Source organism: Quercus suber, unplaced genomic scaffold (genome assembly GCF_002906115.3).
Source record: "Quercus suber isolate HL8 unplaced genomic scaffold, Cork oak 2.0 scaffold_62, whole genome shotgun sequence".
NCBI lineage: Eukaryota > Viridiplantae > Streptophyta > Magnoliopsida > Fagales > Fagaceae > Quercus > Quercus suber.
In genome coordinates, this window is record NW_027069527.1 from 1,064,863 (window position 1) to 1,090,908 (window position 26,046).

The 26,046-nt window shown below is 32.4% G+C and overlaps 1 protein-coding gene across 1 annotated transcript; it reads right to left on the minus strand.

Annotated features, from left to right (window-relative positions):
* Positions 1-17,621: 17,621 nt before the first annotated feature.
* LOC112036084 (uncharacterized) lies at positions 17,622-18,181 on the minus strand. Its single transcript, XM_065772712.1, has 2 exons — positions 17,879-18,181; positions 17,622-17,813 (listed from the first exon to the last, which is right to left on the minus strand). Exons 1-2 carry the CDS (start codon positions 18,179-18,181, stop codon positions 17,622-17,624), a joined length of 495 nt encoding a protein of 164 aa, XP_065628784.1.
* Positions 18,182-26,046: the final 7,865 nt, after the last annotated feature.

The following is a 26,046-nucleotide window of genomic DNA, read 5'->3' on the forward strand; positions in this document are numbered from 1 at the left end:
CGTTGATTCTCTCCATTCTTTCTTTGCCTTTTTTTTTTTTCATTTCATATACTTTGTCATTTTATAAAAGTTATGGACACATGTTCTAATATGGTTTCTAAGTTGCATGTTTAATGAATCGTCCAAGTACTGTTTCCTTCTCTGTTTTATTGAATGGGGCTCCCCACGGCTCTATCCATCCCCAACGGGGTCTCCGACAGGGGGACCCGTTGTCACCTTACCTGTTTCTTTTGTGCGCAGAAGGCTTACATTCCATTATCCAACAAGCGGCGGATAATGGGTCCATTTCAGGCATCTCCCTGTGCCGTGCGGGCCCTAAAGTGACTCACTTATTTTTTGCGGACGACAGTTTGTTGTTCTGTAAAGCAAACAGCCATGAATGCAACACTATCCTAGAATTGCTAGCGAAGTATGAAAGGGCATCGGGGCAGCGAATCAATCGCGAGAAAACCCAACTATTTTTCAGCTCCAACACGAGCCAGCAAGTCCAAAATTCTATTAAAAGCAGAATAGGAGTGTCAGTTTCTCACCAGATTGAGAAATACCTCGGTGTTCCATCCTTTGTGGGTAGAGGGAAGAAGCAAAGTTTTAGTTACATCCGTGAGCGGATTTGGCAGAAAGTTCAAGGCTGGAAAGAGAAGTTGCTCTCTCAAGCAGGCAGGGAAGTCTTGATCAAATCTATCTTGCAAGCTATGCCAACCTTCACTATGAATTGCTTCAAGTTACCTCAAGGCTTGTGCAAAGACATTGAGTCTCTCATTCGCAAGTTCTGATGGGGCTATCGTGGTGATCAACGCAAAACACACTGGTTGGCTTGGAATAAACTTTGCCTCCCGAAATGCCAAGGTGGCTTGGGGTTCTGTGATATTGAAAATTTCAACCTTGCTCTCCTTGGTAAGCAGGTTTGGAGGCTTCTTCACAACTGGGACTCCCTGTTTTACAAAGTGTTCAAAGCTAGATTTTTCCCATCCTGCTCAATCATGGATGATGGGGTCAATCCCAAGGGCTCTTATGCATGGCAGAGCATCCTTAAGGCTCGTCATGTCATCACTTTGGGGACATCATGGCGAATTGGTGATGGCCGTAGTGTCCTAATCCGTGGTGATAGTTGGCTGCCAGGTTTACACAACAACAATGTCCTCTCTCCCCAAAAACATTTCCCCCTTAACACTAAGGTGTGCGCCTTGATATCCGCAAATGAAAACAGCTGGGATGAAGATCGGGTCCGGAGTGAATTTCTTCCTTTTGAGGCTCAGCAAATTCTTAACATTCCTTTAAGCTTTCGTAGGCCGGTGGATTCCAGAATTTGGAAGGAGACTAAAAATGGCGTGTACTCCACGAAATCAGCTTACAGGCTTCTGGAAAAATCAGAAATCAACAACCAACCTGGTCCCTCAAGTCCAGGGCAGCACAAGAACTTCTGGAGAAGCATTTGGAAGCTTAATATCCCAAACAAGATCAAGCACTTCTTATGGAGAGCATGCTCTGAATCACTTCCAACGAAGAGGAACCTTGTGCGTAGGAAAATCATTACTGATGCAACCTGCGATCTCTGCCGCGACCAACCTGAAGATGCTATCCATGGCTTGTGGGACTGCCATGTGGTCAAAGAAATATGGTGGAAAGAAGATTTTTGCAAACCACATCTCTCGGAGCGTTTTGTCAGTTTTCAGGACCTCTTCCTAGGCATCCTCAAAGCTCAGGATCCTCACCTTGCCGAGCGATTTGCTTATATCTCCTGGTGCATTTGGTACAAAAGGAATGCCTTTAGAACTGGTTCACCCTCGCTGCCCCACTCTTTAATACATGCGGATGCCATTGAACGCCTCCAGGAATTCCAGCAGGTCCAAGAGTGGCCCTTGACTCCCCACCTGGCTTCTGCACCCTCCCACTGGTCTCCTCCCCCTACGTCCTGGTGCAAAGCCAACTTCGATGGGGCCATTTTTCAAGAGCTTGGATCTGCGGGTCTGGGAGTGGTTATCAGGGACCACGTGGGCAGTGTGATAGGAGCACTATCAGAGAGAATTGCCTTACCCCCTACAGTGGAGGATGTGGAAGCCCTTGCTGGCAGGAGGGCGATTTCGTTTGCTCTGGATCTTGGTCTCCAGGAGGTTATTTTTGAAGGAGATGCTGAAACCATTGTAAACTCCCTTGTCTCTGATGATGAATGTATGGCCTCCTTTGGTCATCTCATTGAAGACTCTCGGCTGCTTGCAGTTAGTCTCAGGGCTGTTGCTTTTTCACATGTAAAAAGGAAAGGGAATAGCGTAGCGGACAAGTTGGCGAAACTTGCCCGAGAGTCCCTTTCCCCTCGTATTTGGTTTAATGACATCCATAGTGATGCAACCAATCTTGTATTGTTTGACAGAAGTTTCTGTTGATTGTTGAATGAATTGATCTCTTTCTCAAAAAAAAAAAAAAAAAAAAATTCTCTCACCCAATTATTAAATTATCAAAAAAATTGTGTATTTAATGTTTAATGCTATCTTTAAGAGAAAAAAAATGGGTGTTTAATGCAAACATTATCTTCTTCTTTTTTCCCTCAATGCAAACATCATCTTAATTTTAGTTCATGTATTTTTTTTTAAATATTTTTTAGTTTATGAAGTTATCGTAATTCAAACTATTTTTAGTATGTTTGGTTTTTTAGCTATTATAACCTATTACGTTACATACATATAGTTTTTGTACCACTTTTCTTTTTTGGTTTTTAATACAACCGTACCTTTATTCAACTTATTTTTTAAGCAACTGTATCTTCCCTTTACTTTTCATGTCGCTGATGGGTGATTTGCTTTTAATAGGTGAAGAAGATGTGTTAAGGTGATTTTCTTGCTTGTAAATATAATATATTCTTTTTAATTATTTAAACTCTACTTTTATCCTTCGATTTGTTCCCCACGAAAAAAATAAAATATTTTTGGTAACATGGTTGTAGCTATGAAAATTATTTGATTCTTATGTCTAGTTGTGTCTGTGAAAATTATTTCGAAACATTTAATATTGTTTAGCTCGCATAAAAAAATCATTAATATTCATATAAAAGTGGTAATGATGGTAGTAACAGTGATGACAGTAATACTGGTGATGACATTAGTGGTTATGTGATAATGGCGGTGGTGATGGTGACAATGCAATTACAACAACACAAAGGAAAGAAAGATTGGCAAAAATTGTTTCATAGGGTGAAAGTTTTACAGAAAGGAATTTTTCTTTTAATGTGTTTGATTTCAACCCAAAAAATAGTCCCTAAAAATAGTTTTATGTAGTTTGGTTTACATGGAGAATCATTAATATTCCATGCAAGTACAATGATGATGGAGGTGGACACCATGGGTGCTTACCCCACGACAAACAATCTCGCTGAGCCACTATCAAATAATGGTGACTTCCAACAAGATTAACAGAGATGATTAAACATAAATATCTTAAAACCATCGAGGCATTTGGTAACACAATCAACATAGATTTTTTTTTTTTTTTTTTTGAGAAGAACAATCAACATAGTTGAAAGGCTCATAAAAGAACATTGGCATCATCAAGAGGTAATTTTTTTTTTTTTTTAAATTAACCCTTGTCGACAATTGACAAAAAAATGGAAGTTAAACTTGTAAAGAGAAAAATGGAGGAATCAGTCTAAATTCCAAAGTTATTATTGTTTCACTGCTCAATTAATTACAGATTTATTCTTTCTCAAAAAAAAAAAAAAAATTACAGATTTATTTCTTATATAGAAAAACAAAGATCAATCCCTAATCTAACTAACTAGCTGTTACAATTGCTGTGCATAACAGAAATTTATTTTAATTAACTAAAACATTAACCAATCTAATAAGTATGCCATTTTTCTCTTAATCGTGCATGACGCCACTTTAACTACACGCAATGTTGCACTCAACTTGCAGCATTATAATAGAAATACGACATTACACAGTAAGTGCACGACATGTCGCATAACATAGGAAGACTGTAAGCCTGCAAGTTGTTTACTAAGCTTAGGCACCCTGCTTGTTCAATACTCCCCATCAAAATGAAGTGTATATATATATTAAGCATGCCCATCTTGGTAAGTAAAATGGAGAACTGTTACGACCCAAGAGCTTCAGTTAAGAGATCTATCACTTGACGATTGATACAAACATTAGTTTAAATTGATCATGTAGGAACTCTTTTAACGTAGTGATTGATGTCATATATATCTTACTATTAATATGTCATCTACATTGACAAGTAAAGCTAAAGCACCTAGAATCTTGGTAAATAAAGAATCGTTAGGCTTGGATTGAATGAAACCTTGTTAAAGGATGGTGGAAGAAAATTTGGGAAATTGAAGCAAGAGCTTTCACCATCTCAAACATTCTAAGGCCATTGCTTTGCCAATAATGAACCTTGTGTGCGATCATCCCAAACCTCTTTAACAGTATTCCTATAGGTGACACCGATTGCTATTTATTGAGAGAGGGGATCGAGAAGCCATAACAGGACAATGTTATTGCACCTGGTCCATGCCTGAAATAAAGGATCGGTGATCGGTGTTGATGAAACTCACTTTATTAATGGCAATTAATGCCATAATAATGGAGAGAAGCCATGTGTGATGTTGCTACCAGTGAACAATTGAGTGACAAGCAATGTTCCTGGACCATCTCCATGATGTAGGAAATAGGAATTGCCAAAATCATCGATATGCATAGAAGAGCATAGAACTGATGAGGAAGATATACTTGAAGCCATTGATTGCTCAAGAAAACACTCGGTCAAAGTTTATTTGCTTTGATATCATGACAAAAATGAGAGTTAAACTTGCAAAATAAAAATGGAGAAATCAATCTAAAGTTAGGAAAATTATAGAATACTTGAAGAGTACAAGAAGTGTTGTACTCTCTCATCTCTTTTTTTTTTTTTTTTTGCATGAACATACTCTCTCATCTCAAATAAATAGTTGGTCTTACTACGAATATAATTAATGGGACTAACCGTTATTTGAGAAGAAAGAGTACATATTAATTATCCTTCCAAAGTATTTTATAATTTCCCTAAAGTTATCATTGATTCGCTACTTAATTAGTTACACAATGAATGCTTTATTTCTTATATAGAAAAACTACGATGAATCCCTTATCCAACTAACTAGCCGTTATAGTTATTGTGCATAATAGAAATTTGTTTTAGGGGTTCGGTTAACGGATGCTGTTAGGACATTTGTTAATTGGTTATTTTATGAAAGTTTTGATATTACTTTTCCTAAACTAATGCCATGAGAGCATTCATTAACTTTTCCCTTATTGTAATTAACTAAAGCATCTCCAATAGAAGAGGTAAAACCAAAATCATAGGCAAAGTAGAGAGTCAAGCCTTAAAAACCAAGTCCAACACTATCTCCTAATAAGGCCTTTTTTTTTTTTTTTTTGCTCGTCTACCGTCACTTTCTTTATCTATAGGTTACTATAGTTGAGCAAAACAATTTAAAACTAATATTTTCTCTTTCATCTCTCCACATCTTTATATCTTTTTATCAATGTAGTTGTTGGGGATGAATAAAAAAAATTAAAAAAAGAATGATGAAATAATATTTAAATGGGATAAGGAAATGATAGGAAATTTGTTGGAAAATATATTTAAAAAGTATGCAGGCAAAAGGTAAAAGTAATTGTTTACTCTTCAAACAGTACCAAAACAAGGTTAAGTTGCTGAATATGCTCCACACTAACAATACTAACCGATCTAAATAACCATTTGTCTCTTTAACTTAAACAGTAGCCACACATGTGCCTTAAACTGCACATGATGATGGACACAATTTGCAGCATTATAAACGGACGACATTACACAGTAAGGGTTCGTTTGGTTGAAGGAATGAAAAAGTGAGAAGATAGAAAATTAGTGGGAGGATAGAAAAAATTTAGTTTTCCCTTGTGTATGTTTGGTTGGAGAGGTGGAAAAGTGGGAAGATGAAAAATTCTTTTGTTTGGTGGAAGAGAAAAGTGGGAGGATAGAAAATATAGTTTATATAAATTGACTCTTATACCCTTGTTACATAATAGGTAAGAAATAAATTTATTTATACTCATTAAATAATATAAAAATTAATACATCATACATGTAAATTTATATTATTTTTCTTTGTTATTATATATAATATAATCTGTGGGGGGGTAAAGCTCAGCCATATGTAGTGGGCCTAAAGCTCAAGGTAAAGATTAGTGTCTGTCCGAGGAGGCTAAAATTGTCGAGGGGTATTTCGCGTGAAAGAAGGATACATGGGGACGAAGAAACTCCATTCGAAGAGAGCATCAGTGTTCCGAAGAGATGATTATCCTCGGATGAAAGAATTTTGGGGTCATGTAAATATCTGGGGGGTTCAAATGAGTTTACTAGTGACTTCAGCAATTTGGATAAACTTTAGACACGCCTGGAGATAAGAGGAACGAAGAAATATCTAAAAGGAAAAACTGTCACCACCGTATTAAATGCACTGCAACAACTTTTCTGGGCGCATTTATATGAAGAAGACCTCTGAACAGTATAACTTCAGATACCGTCATTCACAAAAGCTAAGGGAGATACATGACATGACATGCACTCAAGTAGGGAGCTGGATGAAGAGCAAGTGGACGATGGGGATAGTACTGGAGGAAGATATATAAAGAAGAAGGATTCCTAATGAGAGGGAAGAGGTCTAACTGTAACAAAAAGAATTGTAACCTGTATTCAATCTATTATAAGTCTCTTCGGACTTGAACTTACTTGGTATTTACGTGTACTTTTATACTGGTTTATACTGGTATGCTGTGATCAACCGTTGTTAGCTCCATAGTTAACCTAGCTCTATCACCCACGCTCTACAAATTTATTGTTTTTGGGCTTGGGCCACAAATCCTAACCCTACATAATCTAATATATATACTATATTATATAATATATATAGTACTATTCAACGCAAGTACTATTCCACAAAATCTGTGAAGAGTCTAGAATGAAGAGGCAAAAGAATGAAGATTGATGAGAGTTATTGGGTAAGGTGGAGGTAGGTGAGAGCAAAAAATGTTGGGGCAAATTTGTATTTTACACACAACATGCATTTTCATTTCTCTTTTCTCTCCATTTCGAAGAGAAAAGTTTTGTGTGGGCCAAGGTGGAAAATGCCTGAGCCCCACCTTCCAGTTTTCTTTCCCCACCTTCCAGTTTTCTTTCCCCTCCTCCCAACCAAACAACACATAAACACATTTTCTCTCCTAATTTATTTCCAAAACTTTCCATCTATCCTATTTCACCTCTAAACAAACACACTCTAAGTGTATGATATGTCACATAACATAGTAGTATGGTCAATAGTGATGTGATGCTCTCTCGTCTCACATTTATAGTAGACCCCAATATAAATTTAATTAGTGAGATTTACTATAAATGTGAGAATAGAGAGCCCCACGTCATTATACTCTAAAAGTACCTAATATATAATTACTTCTAATAAACACCGGCGATAATTGTGGTTGAAAATCTTGATTGGGTGTGTTTGGATGATATAATTAAAGTTTTTGATAACCAAAATTTTGCATCACTTTTTGTAAGCTTGAAACATATGGAACAATAGGAATTGCGCCTATCATTCATGGTAAAATGACAATGGAACTAAGGAAGAATGTATCTCAGAGCATTATTATTGGTGGTGCTAAAAAACCACATTGCTATTTTTAGCACTACCAATTCTAAAAAGTAAGCTGCAATGGTGGAGCTAAACTTAAAAAATTTTAGCTCCTCATCTATAGTGCACAACCATCTATAGCTGTGCATTGTAGCAAGAAGTTAAAACAAAAAAAAAAAAAAAATAGTATTTTATTAAACCTCTCATTAAAATAATGTTTCTTTCCCTTTTTTTTTCTCTTCCCTTTACAAAAACTCTCTTCTACGCAAGTATCAAGCATGTGTGATACTCCCTTTGCATGTGTTTAGTTTTTACCTTTAGCTTTGCTCATTGGTTTTTTCTTTTTCTTTTTTTTTTTTCTTTTTTTTTCTTCTAGTTCGTCTGCTCTCTTTTTTTGTTCTTCTTCACTGGTTTTTGATGGGTATTGGTTACAATGGTGGGGTTGTGGCTGTGTTGGTGGTTTCCATGGCTTTGATGGTGGTTGTGGTTGTGGTTGTGTTTTGGTTGTCAAACGAAATATTATTTTATTGTAGTGTATATATTATTTTATTGTGTTAAAAGTTAAAATAAAACCACCGATATTAGATGTTTTGTAAAGTGAGAAAATAAAATAGATAAAGTAGGTATTTGTGGTTCCAAATAGCTAAAAAAATAGCTCCACCAATGTGAATTCTCTCATGCAATAAAAAATGACCTTGAAGATCGAGTGCCAAACAATCTAAGATTGGGAAAGTCAACCCAAAAAACAAAATATTTGGAAAATTCTAACAAACGGCGAATTAAAAGTTAATATGATTGGAGCAATCTCTAAAGACAAGCAGTGGCGGATGATCAGCAAGACCAGACCCCCCCCCCCCAAATTTTTGGAAAAAATTAAAGATTTTATTTTTTGGAATTATCCTAAATAATTTGAAAATTTTTAAATGAACTTTATCATTTTGGCCCCCCATACCCGATAATATACACATATATATTTAAGAAAGTCTAAAAAAAACATAACTTTCATTTAAATAGAATACAATTCATAAATATATATGTCAAAAAATTACAATAATTAAACATTTAGCATCTTTAAAATGAACACATAGATATTTTAATAATTACATCAGCAAATAAAGAGGAAAAAAATTCTAATTTTCATCCCCACACATTTAGGGCTTACTTGTACCACAACAATAGAAAAATTGAAATGTCAAAAGTTTTGTTAATTTGCTACACCACCAAGTCCCCCACACAATTGCATAACATTTTGCTCTTAGTGCTCTCATAGGTGACTTTTTCTCTATCTACATTGGCGTTTGCCTTCTTCTCCTTGTGTCCTTCGAGTTCTTTTCCTTTTCCCACTGCTGCTACAGTTTTGTGTTTACAATATAAAAAGTAGAAGTTCTGTGTGACTATACTAGATAAGAAAGAGTGAAAGACAAACTTGAAACTTCCATAAGCTCCTCACCCCTATCCAGTTCTCTTGTGTTACTTTATTTTTCATTTGCTTTATTTTGATTTCCTTATAATATATTATCTGTTATTATAATAATCAATATATTATATACCGTATGACATTATAATTTATAAATCTACTTGATTAGTTTGATTAAAATATACCGTATATACTACTATAGTAACATGTATTTAGTTGTTGTTTATAATATATACTGAGTTATGAAGTATTGTACATTACTTGTATTTTAGATTTCTTACACATAATTTTTTTTTTATACATGGCTCCTCCAAAGATAAATTTCTAGCTCCGCCACTAAAGACAAGCTTCACACATGAGTATGTAGGTGTTAATGTGTTATTGTGTGTGGTGGTAAACAGAAAAGGGAAAACTATGAATGCTAAAATAGTAGTAAGAAAAGACCATAAATCGAAAAAGAGTTGGCTCTCCAAGATCTGTTTTGGAGGGAGATTCATTATTATTGACAGCTACTTTACAAAGGTAAGAGTAAAACTACTGTTCATTTAGGGCATTGGGTTCGCCGCGATGTTATATTTTACCATAATATTATATTATTATAATCTTATATTAATGTAATCTCAATACAAGAATACAACATCACATTGTTTAAGAAGATGATGAAATTAAGATGATGCGATATATTTTATAATTTTAAATTATGATAATGTTAGAAAAAATAAAATAAGTCGAAAATTTTAATGTCACATCATTGTAATATGCGTCACATTAAGAGCACATCACAGTGAATCAAAAATTCCTTATAACTATATTTGAAAATGTTATTTGTTTCAAAAGCTTAGGGGCTATTTGACATTGTTGTTTAAACAACAATTTTCAGTGTTTAAACAACAATAATACTTCTGACATGTATCTATATATATCTAAAAGCTGAAATGTAGCATTTACTGTTACTATACTCTAGTTGAGCCACATCAACTTTCTCGTCATTATCATTTTTCTTTCTAATTTTCCTATACTTTTTTTTTTTTAACATTTACTCACTTTTTAAATATTTACACTTTTTCCAACTTTTCTCTATCCCTTATGTTTTCATCTCTCCACTACCTTCTACCTTACATTTTCATCTTCCTACTACCCTCTTCCTTAATATCACTCTTCATCTTTCCCTTCACTTTTCTCATTTTTCTTTTTTTCTTTTTTCCTTTTTTCCTTATATATATATATATATATATTTCTTATTCACACCCTCTTACTATAAATTTTACATTCTCTCTTCCATTCTTTACATACTTTTTCCTCACAAAAAAAGCTCTCTCTCTCTCTCTCTCTCTCTCTCTCTCAATTTTTTGGTGGATTTTTTTTTCTTGCATTTCTACTTTAGGTTGATAAATTGTTGTGTCTTTTAAAACTTTATATTGAGTTGATGTGATTTAGTTTTGTGATTTAAGTTTTTCTCTCTCTTTAATTGTTAATTTTACTACATTTTTTTTTCTTTAAATTATTAGTTTGATTTGCTTTGAATTCACCTATTTAGTTGTTCTAGATATGTTATTTTTGTAAAACATGATTTGTTTTATGAAATTCCTTTTAGACTTGATTTGTTATCTTTTCATTTGATTTTCTTTTTTTCTCCTCATGTGCAGTGAATGACTTCTAACAAAAACTATTCTATATATATTTAGAAATCTATATATTCTTAATTCCAACAATTTAAATTTTGTATGGGCCATAAGAAACAAAGGGGTCTGTAATACATTCATGTTCTCCTCATTTCGTGATAAATCTGAGTAGTTGAATAGTATTGTTGTTTAATTTACCACTACTACATATTTTTTCCTGAAAGCTACATATAATCAATTGTAACACTAAATGGATATTTCAAAGTTCATTTGCATAATTACTTTGCTGTGTGGTGAGTTGAAACATTGTTGGGTAATGATATATGTTAAATTATATGTGTAGTCTCTTGACTTGCAAAGAGTAAGTACTGATTTATGCCAAGTTTTTGTTATTGGTATTCTTTAGAACTATAATGGTTGATAGGTCTAATGAGACTCCATTAATTTATGCGAGGCTTCAATCTCACCCAAATGACTAATAATAAAACTAGACAATTCATTTCAGCTTTCAGTTTTTTTTTTTTTTTCAATGCTTAGCATTCTAGTAACCACCAATTTGTTTTGTTAACTAAACATCATAAAATAACTTTAATTTAGTTATATAGATAGGGTTTATCATTTTTCATGTTGCAAAAAAATATATTTTCAAGCTAACATCAATATCATTACTACAACTGATCACTTAAATTTAGTCATATCCTCCATATCATTAAATTATTAATATTTGCTCTCATTTTTTTAATTTTTAAAGATTAAACATATAATATTTTAATTAAATACAAATAAATAAAAATTTCCTTATAAAATCGTACTCATTTTTTTAACATTTACACTTTCTCCAACATTTCTTATTCCTTTCACATTTTCATCTCCTCACTGTCCTCTACCTTAATATCACTCTTCATCTTTTCATTTATCTTTATTTATTTATTTTTCTTATTCTTATCCTCTTATTATAAATTTTTCATTATCTTTTCTATTCTATATTTCTATGCGTAATTTTGCCTCACAAAAAAGGTTATTTCTCTCTCTCAAATTTTTGGTGGATTTTTAATTTTTCTTGCATCTCTACTTTAGGTTATTATTATTAATTTTTTTTTGTATTTTTAAGAACTCTATTTTGAGTTGATGCAATTTAGTTTTGTGTTTTAAGTTTTTTTTTCTTTTTTGTTCTTTCTGGTCATTAAATGTTATTTTATTGCATTAAAGAATGTAATATTATTCTATTACATAGCATTATTTGGATAATTTTATCATATAAAAATTTTACATAAGTTACATAGATAATAGTAAAATAATAATAATAATAATATATTTACGAGAGAACTCTAAAAAAATCATCACGTGCAACATGTGGGTCTGTAACTAGTTTTTATAAAACTCAAACACATATTTTTACAGTATTAAAAATTGAACAACAATATTTAAACACGGCTACGTATGATATATCTGTACAGGGCAACACGTGAAAGGAACCAACAATGAACACCAGAGATCTCTTAAATGCCAAAAAATAAAAGAAATTCATTTGTTAGTTGTTACAGTACCATAGGAAGTGTACGGTGTCACGTGCTATGACTTTTTTTTCTTTCTTTTCATTTTTTCTCTCCTCTCACCTGCCAAGTCCCACTTTTTGTGGTTGAATTTTTTTTCAATTTTTATTTTTTTATTTTTTTAATGTTAAGGTCAGTTGGTACATGTGTTTAAACAATAATTTTCATTTTTTTAAAAATATGTATGGGTGAAAAAGTGTAAAAATATGTGTAATATTATTTAAAAACTGAAAACATATGCTTAAACTTGCGTACCAAACGGAACCTAAGTGTTCTACTTGTCACATAAATTTTTAACACATTACTATTAAAATAGCCTAAAATAAGATCAACATTTTATTAAAGGGTAAGACTTAGGTACAGTAATGAGTTCTTATGAGAACCATTAACATATTAACAATAAAATTTACTGTAAAATTGACGTGGACTTAACATTCATTCTAACCATTAAGCATTTGAGAACTGATGATTGTACAATTAGGATGGAAGAAATTTGAGAGTACCCATCATTTTGTTAGCTCTAGGTCTAAAGACTCTAAACAACTATCTTGTCTTAATGAAATCTTCCTAATTCCTAATTAACACTGTAACACTATTTTTATTTTTATTTCTATTTTTCAAAAAGGAGTGTTAGTTTTTTTTTTTTTTTTTTTTAGAACTAAAGGAGTGTTGCTGTTGGGGTTCGGTATTTTGATAACCTCTCAATATATTCAAGGTTTCTCCACACCCATAAAGAATGAGAAATGTTAACGTATGCTCTTAAGATAATAATAAACAATTCATTTAAAAAAAGTTTTTATGAAAAAAAAAAAGTAATTAATATTTTGACAATTTTTTTCATTTTTCATAAAAAGTGGTGTTAAAACTTTCCTAAAATAGATAGTTAACAATTATCCGGCATTAATTACATAACTACTGAATAAGCTTTGCTAGTTAACTGGCCCATTTGGTGTTAACTTGAAGCCCAAAACCTCCAACATAGGATGATTGGGCGGCTTTTAGCCATTACACAATGGACCAGATCGTAGACTGATTGTTATCATCCCGTTTGAACGTTAGGTGTATCCAAAAATCCAATTCTTTATTTTCTGGTCCGAGTGTGACATCCATTTGCAGCACATATATTAAACCAATGTTGGAGTTAGGCCCAGATGAAGCTAATTTGGTCGTTTGCTTTTTTGATAATTTAATGTTATAGCCAGTGGGGAAAGGGGAATCTAAACCATATTTTTCCTCCTAAGGGAAACCAAACAGTATCACTTAATTACAAAAGTCTTGACAATTTGACCGTATTCTGATTCAAGAAATCTAGTGATACAATTTTTTTTAATTCTTTACACAATTGTTAATGTGACAATTTGTGGTTGGTACATAATTAAGGTAATGCTATTGGTTGATCAATGTAAAAGTAACGTTATTCTAATTAAAATTTATCAGCTTGATAAGTAGTAGTCCAAAATTTTATGACTAACATTACTCTTGCTGATTGAAAAATCAGCTATATGGCATTGCAGCCAGGCAAGCTGGTCAACAAGCTGGCTGGAATGTAGGCTCAGAAAATCTTCCCCTCCCCAGCCCAACCAAAAAGGACCAGAAATTAAGAAGCCCAACAAACACCTAATACAATCAGAAACTGAAACCTAAATTGAGTGTGAATGAGAGCTGGGCTTTCAACTTTGGTCATATTAAGTTGCTGACTTGCCAATGAACCAGAAAACATGGATTTCTCATTGAAACATCCAGAAATCTAAAAGTAAACGACTTCTGAGTTATCTTTGTTGTAGAAACACCTATAATGGAAGTGGATTTCAGTCCACTTTTTCATTATTGTCAAAGGGAATTAGGTGTTACTGCAAACTAACATTTGCAACTAATATTATTATTGTTTCTGCTTCAGTCTAACATAGCGAGCAAGATAAAAATACTGTCTACAACATTATTATACAGCAGTGATGCTTGTTGAGCTGATTCACTAACTGTTTTTCCCACTTGGAATTGGCTTGTTTTGTGTAAATTGCAAGTTGACTTTGCTATGTCTCTTACTTTTTGCTTTTTAATTCTAAACTTTTTGAGTAAAACTTTGTTTTTGACTTGCTCACCTGTTACATGTTGCTAAGAACTTAGTTTGGTGAAGTTTATGCAGATCAACTAGCAACTTTAAAATCAAATCATTAGATTTTGGTCAACAAAATGAAGAGAATTTAACCAATGCTCTTGTTGGACCATACACGTAACCCGTGATCCTTCTAACTAATACAAATTAATAATATTCAATTGTGGATTTCAATGGCTAAGTTGATTCCTTAAAATTAAGGGATATTGATAAGACATGACTTCTCTTTATTTATTGGGAAAACCTTATAGCCGTACTCCAATTGGTTGCATTCAATGAATAATCATGAATTAGAATAAACTCATTTTTCTTTCCCATTAAATTAAACATTTTGTTTTAGGAGTTCTAGCTAGGCCACAATTAAATAAACCCATTTGATCTAGATCCTTTTATTTTAGATGTATTCTTTTATTAATTTAGGAAGCTTCCTTTGTTGACAAGCAAGCAACCAAACAAACACACACGAATGGCGTGTTGAAACTTTGAGTCACTATAAAAGAAAATCATGATGGCTTAAGTGGCTTAATATATTCATATATAGATTGGTAATGTTTGGATTAAAAAAATGGTGTCCACTAAAGAATCAATAAAAATATTCTCTAGAGGTTAAAAAATGCGAAGCACAATGAGTTGCAACATTCACATTTTGATGGTGTTTGGTTAAGATAATGCCAATGGTATAATTATCTTTTATTAAGATTTTGAAGTGAACGCCTTGCTGCTGCATGAGTGTTTAATACGTGTTAATGAAAGCCCCTTTAGTGAGATTCAACTTAATGAATTATTCTGTTGGGCTTTAACCAACAGAATGTCCCCAATCTCCAGGATAGAACAAGAAAGTATGTTTCAAAGTACTTTGCTTTTCCACTTTGGAGGGTTTGTTGAGTTCAAATTGGAAAACATGTATTTAGCATTTTTTTTTTGTTTATAAAATTGTCGTTGATCTTTATGATGCGCACTAACCAAGCTAGTCGATCAATTACCGTTCTTTATTATTCAGTACATTTAGTGTACTATATCTTAATCTAGCGTAAGCATGAACTCAATATATGAGTCTGACATATAAGAGTAAGACACAATTTTATGTGAGATGGAGATATAACACACTTGGTGTATCACGTGTGAAATAATTTCTCAATGGGGCGTGATTGGAAGATGAGGAATTTATTAATCACCATAAGAGTTAAAAAGGTTAAAACAATAGAATAAACCATGCATGTGCAAAGATATAACTAGTTGAGATATTTGTGTCCAACCACAATCTATCACCAAACAAAAACAAATTTATAATCATATGCTTAGCTTCTCAGTTTATTTTTAAGTTGTCCAAAAGAAAAAAAAAAGAAAAGAGTTGAAATTATTCTATGCATCCAATATACTATATTTTCATCTCACGTAAAACTCGAGTTTATGTATAATACACGTGTATGAAGTAATTTCTCAGAAGGCGGGTGTGATTAGAAAATGAGGAATCTATTAATTACCATAAGAGTTAAAAAGTTTAAAAAAAAAAAAAAAGGAAAAATCAAAAGCAGAAATCATGCATGTGCAAAGATATAATTGAGGTTTTGAATCTAACCAGAACACATTTCAGCCAATAAAAACAAAATTCTAATTAGAAGCTCAAATTAGCCCACATTTCACGTAAACTTCTTTCCTTTGTTTCCCACAAGTGGGAAGAAAATTACTTTAAGTCTCAACAAAGTCATTATTAGGGTTGATTACAAGTTTACAATACCATGTTTGTTCAGTTAGTTGACTTTTTTGTAGTAACTGATATACCCCATCATTTCCATTCAAGCAGAACACCAAGAGCTTAAACAGGTTGACTGGGACGTCTTCCACGGTCAACATTACCAAAACATGATGGAATTTAAATCCCAAAACTGAACAAAATTTTCTAACTTATTGAAAATGAACTTATTTTAGTGGGTTTTGTTAAATCAAGCATTATGAAACGTAACATCACATAATCAGACAAATTTCATCACCCAAAAAATTAAAAAAGAAAGAAAGAGAGTTTCAAGTTTGTGAAATAGATAAATATTTGATTCAAAAGCCAGGAAAAAAGGGGTTTTAATCATGGCATTATAAGTGATAGAGTAGAATTATTGGGAAGTAACAATGGTTGTTGAATAAATTCAAAAAGTAGGAATTAAAAAAAAAAAAAAAAGTTGCAAAGAACACGTCGTTTTACATGGTGGACTTGGATATATATGTACATGTATGAGGTGCCATTGAATCTGGACTAAGGTGTCTTATTTTTTCTTCCATTGTTAGTCATATTCCTATCGATTATCTCATGTAATACACGTCGCAATCTCAGGCAGGCCCTTTCCTTTTAATTTCTTTTTTTGTTGTCACAGTTATAACACGACAACCCAATCAAAAAAAAAAAAAACTAGAACTTATATTGGACAAAATCCTAACAATTATATTTTAGTCTAAATATTAGATGATCACACCTAACAATTAAGAATTTATGGACTAAATTATAGTAGGACCACACCATAGGGGTCAATTATAATTTACCATAAATTCAAATAATAATGAGGTCAAAAGTTTCATAGAAACAAAAATGATCTCATAAATAAAATTAAATGTTCAAGTATATCACAGAAAAAAAAATGTCCAATTAGCCGAGTAATTTTCTTTTATAAAAGTAATTATGTAAAATATTCAGTATGTATTGTACAACAAGTTATATATGTGTGTGTGTGTATATATATATATATATATATATAAAAGAAGACCATAACCTTTATTAAGGCGAAAGATAACAACATTACATCATAAGTCACAACAAACTCAACTATATAAGGAGTTGCTTTTATCCAAGTTACATAACCAACAACATGCCCAGCATATCGTGCCAATAAACGAGCTAGACAATTACCCTGTTGAAGAATATGTGATACCCTTAACCCCCAGAAGTCTTGCAATTTCAATCTAATCCCCTCAATTAGAGTGCTTATTGCTGATAGTGGTTCACTACATCCAGTTATTGCATCACAAACATTTTTGGAGTCACTCTCAAATATAACATCCCAAACACCCACGTCCCAGGCAAATTAAATGCTCTCCTCTAGTGCCTTTGCCTCGACCTCCAATGGCCCCAGAGGTACTAGAAGTGCCTTGCTAAGAGTTGCTTCAATTTGTCCATCATGGTCTTGAATGATAGTTCCTACTCCAATAGAACTGGTGCTTTCAAAGATTGCAGCATCACTATTAATTTTGTACTACGGATCACCGGGGGCTCCCATCTTACCTTTTACTCAGGAATAGTTTGGGATAGCTTCAAATTTGCATTTTGGAACTCATCCAGCATGTATTGTGCCTTTTGCAGAATAGCTACACTTGGTAGTCTTGCCTTACCAAGCCTAACTTCATTACGGTTGAACCATAAACACCAAACCACCATAATGACAGGCTCTAGCAAGTCATCCCCCATTCTTTGCTTGAACTTCAAGTGCCATAAAAAATCCACAAATTCTGGAAAATTGGCCCCACATACTTCAAAGGGAATACCAGAAAGCTTCCAAATCTCTTGCGTTTTTTCACAATCCCATAGTACATGCCCGCTACTCTTAGCCCCAAACTACATGCCTCATATGTAGGATTATCAATCACTTTTCGGTGAGATAAGTTGGCTTTTGTCGATATGATATTTTTACTCACACGCCATGCAAAGGACTTGACTTTGTTTGGAACGTTGAGCCTCCATATGGTTTTCCAAAACAATTTATTTGATCGGTTGTTTGATGCTTTCCCAGAATTCCCATTGTGTACCATCTCCATCTCCAAGGCTAATTTGTAAGCACTACGCACCATAAAGTCCCCTTTTGGGGTAAATGCCTAAACCATTCAATCACAAGGAAGTCGAAAGTTAAGTGAAATACTTAGAATTGCAGAGGCATCTGTTGGGGAGAAAAATTGTTGAACCATATCAGCCTTCCAAGCCCGTGTGTATGGGTCAATGAGCAGGGAAACCTTTGCATCATGTGGGACATTGGCCGGGCTAGATGTGATTTTGAAAGTAGATGGTTTAGTAAGCCATTTATCCCTCCAAATATGTAGTGATTGTCCATTCTCCACCTACCATCAATGCCTTTTTTGAACAATTTTTTGACTTGCCAAAATACTACGCCAAGCGAAAGAGGGATGGTTGCCTAATTCAGCCGAAAGGAAATCCTCATCAAAAAAGTACCATGCCTTGAAGACTTTATGGACCAATGAGGTAGTGTTAGTTTGCAATCTCCACCCCGTTTTGCTGAAAGAGCATGGTTAAAGGCTTTAAGATCGCGAAAACCCAAACCACCCTCTTCCTTTGATAGACACATCTTGTCCCAGCTCAACCAGGCCATTTTGTTTTCTCATTTGTTTGCCTCCACCAAAATTTACGTACCATACTAGTCATCTCATCACAAAGAACATTAGGGAGTTTAAAGAAACTCAAAGAATACGTTGGCACCGCTTGTGCCACAGTCTTGATCAAGATCTTTTTTCCTGCATTAGATAACAACTTCTCTTTCCACCCTGAAAGTTTACCGTCCAACCTCTCAATTAATTGATGGAATGTGTTACACTTACTTTTTCCTTCCAGTGATGGAATCCTAAGGTACTTCTCATGTTGCTTAATGATCTTCACCCCAAATCTGTGCTTGATCTCATCTTAGCAAGTTTTATATAATCAAAAGGAAGATATATAAGTAATTCTTATAATGTAAAAAGTCTAAAAGAGAAATTTAATCAAGACCCTTCTCTTATGATATTTTTCAAATAAAGACATGTATATGCATACAGGTACAAATATATGCCCATATATGTGTGTTTATAAATTTCAATTATATTTTCTTATTATAATCGCCCTCCAAACAAAAGTTCTTTACTCCACACTTGGTTATGTGAGGTTAAGCTGAAATTTAATTTTTTTTAATTAAGATTTATATTTATTTACCAACTTCTTATCATACCATGCAATAATTTGGTTGATGAGCAAATGGTATAATTAAAGAGAGATTTAAAAAATAATAATAATAAAATCTAAGTTAAAAGGTACTCAAAGAGTTAAGATTGATAAATAAACAATAAAAATTTCAATTGCTATAATCACAAAACATAAATAAATTTAAAAAATAAAACTAAGGACCCTTAAAAAAATTCAAAAAATTCAAAAAAAAAAAAAAAACCAATAAATTGAGAGAGAAGGGGAGGGTGGGGGCCTTGGGGGGCGATGGAGGGGTCATTGATTAGCATATCTTTTTTAAGTAGCCATAAGTCAATTTATATTTTGAACAAATTAATTGCATTATTATGTAGTACGATTACTCTTGTAGAAAAGAAAGAGACAAGAGGAAAAGAGGAATCTTCTTGTTGATGATGTTACTTAATTATTTTTCACTTTTATTTTAGAACAGGTTAATGTGTATGTTTATTATGAATGAAAAATAGTTAGTTGTTGATACACGTGTATTACGATTAGAATGCATGGAAAAGAACGAGAGCCGGAGAATTATAAAGGGAAAAAGAAGGTTTTAATGATATTTGTGTTTTTCACGTTTATTTTGTAATGGATTATAAGGCCAAATTTGAGAGCACCAAAACTATAATATTTTAAAAGATGGATTTCGATTCAAATCAAGGATAAAGGAGGCATAAGCCTACAATTAGAAGAAACCAAATTACCATAGACAATTTCTCCATCTTTGAGGCTAAATGAAATATGTTCTTTTTTATATATATGTTTTTAATTATAAAGCACTTTCCAAAATTTAAAATTTAGAAATTTGTTTATCTTGAGAAGTATATGAATAACAAACCAACGTGTGTATATGATAAGCTCCTCAATGGATTGTTATGATTGTTTTGCTTTTGTACTTAATTTTGATGGCAAAGGAAATAGCACTGAAATTTTCAAAAGAAAACGTTTCTTTTTTTATTAGGTTTCTAAACATGAAAACTTTTAAATTTGACATGAAAATGTCACAAGCTCTAAGATGTTAAATATTGATACCCCATAAGATAATGACACTTATCTTAAAAAAAAGTTTCAAACTCCTAGGGGGCCATGGCTAGCTCCCCTGGTCTCCATGTGGCTCCACCTGAGGCCATTATACATGTACTACTTTTGCTAATTTGATAGGGTTAGTAATATACCACTCATGCAAGTTTGACAGTATTAGAGGAGAATGATAACATGAGATTCGAAAATATGGATTAGCTAACCGTCCATGGTTACTTTTCTTGTAGCAAATTGACCATTAGTAACAATCAAATTGTCATATTAATTCACTAATAAAGTGACACATATGCTAAAAATGAAAGGCATGGAGAGGAGGGGACCAAAAATCCTCTAATTTGCTTAAGCCACCCGTATGTGCTATGCAGTATAGCGTTCATATATTCAAGATTTTTCTGACTCAATACAGACATTCTACCCTCAATGTTTGATCACCATCACACTATTTTTTTGTCAAAAAAGTAAAGCGATTACATTGTATTCAGAAGGTGTTGTTGTGATAGGAACTAGCTAGCTTGGATGACTAAGTGACAAGGCAAATGACGATGACAATGACGATAAGTATGACGAATATTAGTATTTGATGGCAATAGTTTCATAGCATTTCTAAAACCACAAATTATTCTAGAACTTTTTTGCTACAACTCTAACGTGCCAGACTATGAGTGATTAACCATCACTTACGCATAAACCCACAATTTTTTTTTTTACTAATCATACTCTACCATGTCACAGTTGTGGTAAAAAGTTGTAAAATTTTTTATGGTCCTAGACTTTAACTTTCATAGTTTTGTCTTTTTTTTTTCTTTTTTTTTTGATTGGGTTGTCATGTTTTTTTTTTTTTTGATTGGGTTGTCGTGTTATAACTGTGACAACAAAAAAAGAAATTAAAAGGAAAGGGCCTGCCTGAGATTGCGACGTGTATTACATGAGATAATCGATAGGAATATGACTAACAATGGAAGAAAAAATAAGACACCTTAGTCCAGATTCAATGGCACCTCATACATGTACATATATATCCAAGTCCACCATGTAAAACGACGTGTTCTTTGCAACTTTTTTTTTTTTTTTTAATTCCTACTTTTTGAATTTATTCAACAACCATTGTTACTTCCCAATAATTCTACTCTATCACTTATAATGCCATGATTAAAACCCCTTTTTTCCTGGCTTTTGAATCAAATATTTATCTATTTCACAAACTTGAAACTCTCTTTCTTTCTTTTTTAATTTTTTGGGTGATGAAATTTGTCTGATTATGTGATGTTACGTTTCATAATGCTTGATTTAACAAAACCCACTAAAATAAGTTCATTTTCAATAAGTTAGAAAATTTTGTTCAGTTTTGGGATTTAAATTCCATCATGTTTTGGTAATGTTGACCGTGGAAGACGTCCCAGTCAACCTGTTTAAGCTCTTGGTGTTCTGCTTGAATGGAAATGATGGGGTATATCAGTTACTACAAAAAAGTCAACTAACTGAACAAACATGGTATTGTAAACTTGTAATCAACCCTAATAATGACTTTGTTGAGACTTAAAGTAATTTTCTTCCCACTTGTGGGAAACAAAGGAAAGAAGTTTACGTGAAATGTGGGCTAATTTGAGCTTCTAATTAGAATTTTGTTTTTATTGGCTGAAATGTGTTCTGGTTAGATTCAAAACCTCAATTATATCTTTGCACATGCATGATTTCTGCTTTTGATTTTTCCTTTTTTTTTTTTTTTAAACTTTTTAACTCTTATGGTAATTAATAGATTCCTCATTTTCTAATCACACCCGCCTTCTGAGAAATTACTTCATACACGTGTATTATACATAAACTCGAGTTTTACGTGAGATGAAAATATAGTATATTGGATGCATAGAATAATTTCAACTCTTTTCTTTTTTTTTTCTTTTGGACAACTTAAAAATAAACTGAGAAGCTAAGCATATGATTATAAATTTGTTTTTGTTTGGTGATAGATTGTGGTTGGACACAAATATCTCAACTAGTTATATCTTTGCACATGCATGGTTTATTCTATTGTTTTAACCTTTTTAACTCTTATGGTGATTAATAAATTCCTCATCTTCCAATCACGCCCCATTGAGAAATTATTTCACACGTGATACACCAAGTGTGTTATATCTCCATCTCACATAAAATTGTGTCTTACTCTTATATGTCAGACTCATATATTGAGTTCATGCTTACGCTAGATTAAGATATAGTACACTAAATGTACTGAATAATAAAGAACGGTAATTGATCGACTAGCTTGGTTAGTGCGCATCATAAAGATCAACGACAATTTTATAAACAAAAAAAAAANAACAATAGGTATTAACGTAGAGCATGTACCATTCATGGGTTTTAAAAGTTTTATGTTTTAAAACTTCAAAAATTCCAAATAAGTATCAAGCTTTATGTTATTATTGGGGCCTTAAAGTTAAGCCGTGTTGCATGATTCTTTCTTTGGAAAATTCTAGGATTCAAATCCCATCTCCTCTTCTTATTATAAACCAATTAAAGATTATTTTACAAATATCATTTTTGGATATTTTGACTTAAGTTTCTTTTCATTTTTTATTTATTTATTTATTATAGAGTTTAAATCTATAGCATTTGTTTCTAATGATTGTACATCATAAATATGACATAGTTATAACTTATAAATAGTGGCTCATACTTATCAAAAATGAAAAAAAAAAAAATATATTGGCTCATATTTTTCATGAGAAATAACATTGGTCTCTAGTTTAGGAGTCTCATGGGCTGAATTATTGGTTGGGGGGTGTGGGGGCGAAGCTCTTGAGGTATGATAAGGGTATGTTGCAAAATTTCAATGAACTAGATTAGGGTGTTTTTGGAGGAATATAGTCATTATGAAGTATAAACTCTTTTATGAATTTCTCGTTGCTTTCGCTCTCTTGAATGTAGGTATATTGCTAAATCACATAAATCTTTGTATCAATTCTCTCTCTCTCTCTCTCTCTCTCTCTCCATATTTTGAGTGATTTTGCTAAGATAAAATATCTTATAATATACATGAATTTCATTTTAGTTCATACACTTTCAATTTGAGCGATTAACTCCTTGAACTTCAGGTTTGTGACAAATCAAACCTTCTGTTAGTATTATCTATTAAGTATTAGATTTTGACAAAAAATATTATCAGAATCTTAATTGTTTAAATTGAAAGTCTAAAAACTAAATTAACACTCACATGCCAAAATCTAAAGGTGACATTTGTTTAACATAGAAATAAACAAAATATTTTGATGTATGTTCTTGGCACTATGTAGTATCTACCCTCTGATTCAACTTGGCGTTGTCGATCGAGGCTAGGATCTACAAAGTAAATAAAATAAAATATAGAAAATTATCTTAATTTGGACGGAGAGAATGAATACTAAACATGATCAAAATATTATATATAATGAGTTTCATTAAGAACAACAAGTGGCGTACTGTTTTTCTTGATTGATTAGGAGAGATAAGCATTCATTTAAAAAAAAAATATTTAGATAGACATTGAAAGGGGAGGAAACATTTTCATAGCATGATGATCACGTGTACAGTGGGAAAAGACTACTTGTTATTGCATATTTTCATATGCATGCACTTCCCTAATTAATTTCATTTGCTCAGTATCCAATACATTGTTTGTCTCTTATTGTAGGAGACATCTTTCTGCTTTTCAAATCTTTATTGTTGTTTTGGTCGGAACAATTGTGTTTTTGTTTTAGCAAGGTGTTTGATGATCATGTTTATTCTCCAATATATATGTCTATGATCAAGATGCTGCAAGCTATATATATATATATATATTGCTTGCTTCTTGTAAAGCAAAAGTACTGGTACCACCCAAAAGGATAAGCAAAGGGACCTACTCAATAATCACATGTTTCAATCAATTAATCCACAAACTTTAATTAGTGGGACTAATCCCTTATTAAAATTCAAGAAGCCAATTAGTGTGAACTACAACCACTACTTATGAAGTGTATGCTAGAATATTATGATGTGATAATTAAAATAAAAATTATGAAGGCCTACTAAACATATCTCTAATTGTGAATTTCTCTCAGGTGAAAGTGCCTACTTTAGCTACTTTATAATCAAGATTAGTGAAAAGATATACTAGAGTACCATAAAGCAAGATTCATGCATCCCCTTAAACAAGTTCATTAATTTGTTCTAACACGCTAATGCCCAAGTTACTTTCTAAGAAATGGTCAAAAAATGATCATTGGATATTTTTATGTTTGGCCTCACCATAGAAAAATGACAATGTAAAATAAGAGTGTAGAAGCTCATACTTAATGAAACCAACATTGTCAAGTGAAATTGCTAGAAATAGAATTTAGTTTTGCTGCTTTTGCAAGACATGTACTCTACCATGCATTTTGAAAGCTCACAACAAGAATTCCCAAATGTCTTCCTCATGTGTCTATATATATATATATATATTTTTTTTTTTTTTCAATTCATTACTAATCATTGTTGTGTACTGTATAATAGATATAGATACATGTAGATTGTAATACGCGAGAAGATTCTACTTAAAAAGTAGAAGAACGAAGAATGATTAAAAAAGAAAAGTTGAGTGAAGGAATCTAGCTTAAGTGAGATGGAGGTTTGCAAAATTTTTGCCTTGATTTTGCTCGAGCGAGGTGCAATCTCACTTCAGCAAGACAATTAGATAAAGTCAGTTTTCTACAAACTTTTGCAAAAAAATAAGGGAAATAAATTTTTTTGAGTCCTTAAAACGGCTAGTAACCATTACAATGTTTTAGAGTGCTTGTCTTAACACAAGTGACCTTTCAAAGGTGTCTTCTGATTGACAACTTTTCATTGTTTATAAATAAGCACCATATTAAGCTACTTATAGTTTTTTAAAAGATTTTGACATATTTTAGAGATTTGATGCACCGCACAATTCACACATAGAAATCCATAGGATTCTCAAAGATTGTGACTTATAGTATCCAAATTTAGTTGTATTCTATAAGGAAAATGATTGATTGATGCTTCTAAACCTACTCTTGTATTTTCACTGGTTTCCCCTAATTTTCCAACCATTATGACTCTTTAAATAACTGTAAAAATTACAAAAATAAAAGATAAAAATCATTTATTCAAATTTTAGTTAGGACCACTTACGAGAAGCAGGATATGTGTTACATTAGTTGCCTTTCCTTTATAAATACAATAATATTTATAAATGTTAGGCTAACAGTTTGTAATCAAAGATGTTATCATGGTTATTTAATTATGAAACAAGTATCTTTTTCAGTTTTCTTTTTTTTAGAAGAACAGGTATCATTAATTCTTTTGTAGGCTAAAATAGGAAAGTAGCTTAGATAATTTTTTTTTTGGATTAGTTTTCTATATATAATTAGAATAAAACTCTTTTGTATTCACTTTTCTATACTATAAAAAAAATCCTGCTTTTCATTTATCGATTTATTCATTTTTAGTTAATGAGGGTATTTAGAGGTCTTCAAATACTTGGTTATTCTTTTGAATATATATGATCCCCTAATCTCACACACACCATGTAATTACAAGGAATTTATTGGGTGTGGCCCAAGATACTGGTTAAGAGTTTCAAATCTAAAATCACATGAGTCTTATGAGGTCTTAGAAATCACTAAATCAATCCCTTAATGTAAACCTTATTATT

What these genes read in the sequence shown, in the direction of transcription:
- LOC112036084 (XM_065772712.1), bottom strand. Translation starts at nt 18,181, where the DNA reads ATGGTGCGTAGTGCTTACAAATTAGCCTTGGAGATGGAGATGGTACAC. An exon ending in AGAGATTTGGAAGCTTTCTG is followed by an intron (nt 17,814 to 17,878) that starts GTATTCCCTTTG and finishes TGGCACTTGAAG; the next exon opens with TTCAAGCAAAGAATGGGGGA.